Here is a 1,466-nt window from a genome sequence, read left to right as displayed (position 1 = left end):
TTCATCTTCCATGTTTAAGGATGAATTGATGATTACTGGCAGAATCTCTTCTCTTCTAAGAAATGCATACTTGAGATGAGGAGGGAGGTGGTTTCAATTCCTACTTTGGCACCTCCTCTTTCTTGCCTTCAAAAGGGATTTTAGCTAGTCTTTCTTCTGTGACATCTTGGTCTGCTTCCATTTCTTCTTCTTGTTCCTCCTGACCTTGGGCTTCAAATACTTCCACCAAGTCTTCTATCATTTCCACTCTCATATGCTTTTCTTTCTCAGGGGATATTACATGGCTTTAAAGACATTAATGATCATTTGTTCATCATGCACCCTGAGGATCATTTCTCCCTTTTCTACATCAATGATCGCTCTTGCTGTGGCTAAGAAAGCTCGCCCCAAGATGATTGAATTGTGTCCCTCTTCTTCCATGCCCAAAATGACAAAATCAGCAGGGAAAATAAATTCTCCAACCTTCACCAATAAGTTCTCTACAACTCCATTAAGTATCTTGAGTGATCTATTTGCCATTTGAAGTGACATTCTGGTGGGTTTAACTTCCTCTATTGCAAGCTTTTTCATCAATGAGAGAGATATCAAATTGATGCTTGCACCTAAATCACAGAGAGCCTTTTCCAATGTCATGTTGCCTATGGTGCATGATATGATAAAGCTCCTTTGGTCTTTGAGTTTTGGTGGGAGACCTCTTTGGATAACAGCACTACACTCTTGGGTCAAGACCACAGTTTCCTTTTCATTCCAGCTTCTCTTCTTCTTGATGAGTTCCTTTAGAAATTTTGCATACAAGGACATTTGCTCTAATGCTTCAGCAAATGGAAGATTGATTTCCAACTTTTTGAAAACCTCTAAAAACTTAGGAAATTGCTGGTCTTTGAGCTCTCTTTGCAACCTTTGAGGATATGGCAAAGGAAGGATGTAAGGTTTAACCTCCTTCCTCTGTTCTTGTGGGGGATCTGTCATGACTTGTTTTCCCTTCTTTGAGACTTAAGGCTCTTCCTCCTTCTTACTGAATGTCTCTTGGTCATGCTTGTCCTCCTCTATTTACTTCTTGCTATCAACTTTTTTATTCTTCAACGTCTTTCCACTCCTGAGTTGAATTGCCTTGCATTCCTCTTTGGGATTGAAAATTGTGTCACTTGGTAGTGCATTGGCTGGTCTTTCTGCAGCTGTTTGCTTGGACAATTATCCAATTTGTCTCTCCAAGTTTCTCAATGAAGCCTCATGATTTCTGCTGGCCAGTTATTGATGCTTTATCATCTTCTCCATTATCATTTCCAAGTTGAAGATTCTTTGAGATTCTTGGGGTGGTTGTGGTTGAGTGTGGGATGTAGATGGTGGATGATAGTTATTTTGGTTAGTTGATGGGTTATTTGGTGGATAGTAGGTGGATAAGGGGTAATTGTTTTGTGGTTTTCTGTATGAATTTTGGTTAGTGTTTTGATGGTTTTGGTGGTTTG

At 39.7% G+C, this 1,466-nt stretch overlaps 1 protein-coding gene across 1 annotated transcript; it reads right to left on the bottom strand.

Annotated features, from left to right (window-relative positions):
* Nucleotides 1-276: 276 nt before the first annotated feature.
* On the bottom strand, nucleotides 277-969 carry LOC130966307 (uncharacterized). The gene has a single exon (XM_057891096.1). The coding sequence runs from the start codon at nucleotides 967-969 to the stop codon at nucleotides 277-279; it is 693 nt and encodes a 230-aa protein (XP_057747079.1).
* Nucleotides 970-1,466: the final 497 nt, after the last annotated feature.

The sequence above is a fragment of the Arachis stenosperma genome, chromosome 3 (genome assembly GCF_014773155.1).
Source record: "Arachis stenosperma cultivar V10309 chromosome 3, arast.V10309.gnm1.PFL2, whole genome shotgun sequence".
Lineage (NCBI taxonomy): Eukaryota > Viridiplantae > Streptophyta > Magnoliopsida > Fabales > Fabaceae > Arachis > Arachis stenosperma.
The sequence above is the reverse complement of the archived record's forward strand: the minus strand, read 5'-3'. Positions and strand labels throughout refer to the sequence as shown.

Excerpts from the sequence above, each read along its gene's own strand:
- LOC130966307 (XM_057891096.1), bottom strand. The coding sequence starts at position 969 with ATGACAGATCCCCCACAAGAACAGAGGAAGGAGGTTAAACCTTACATC.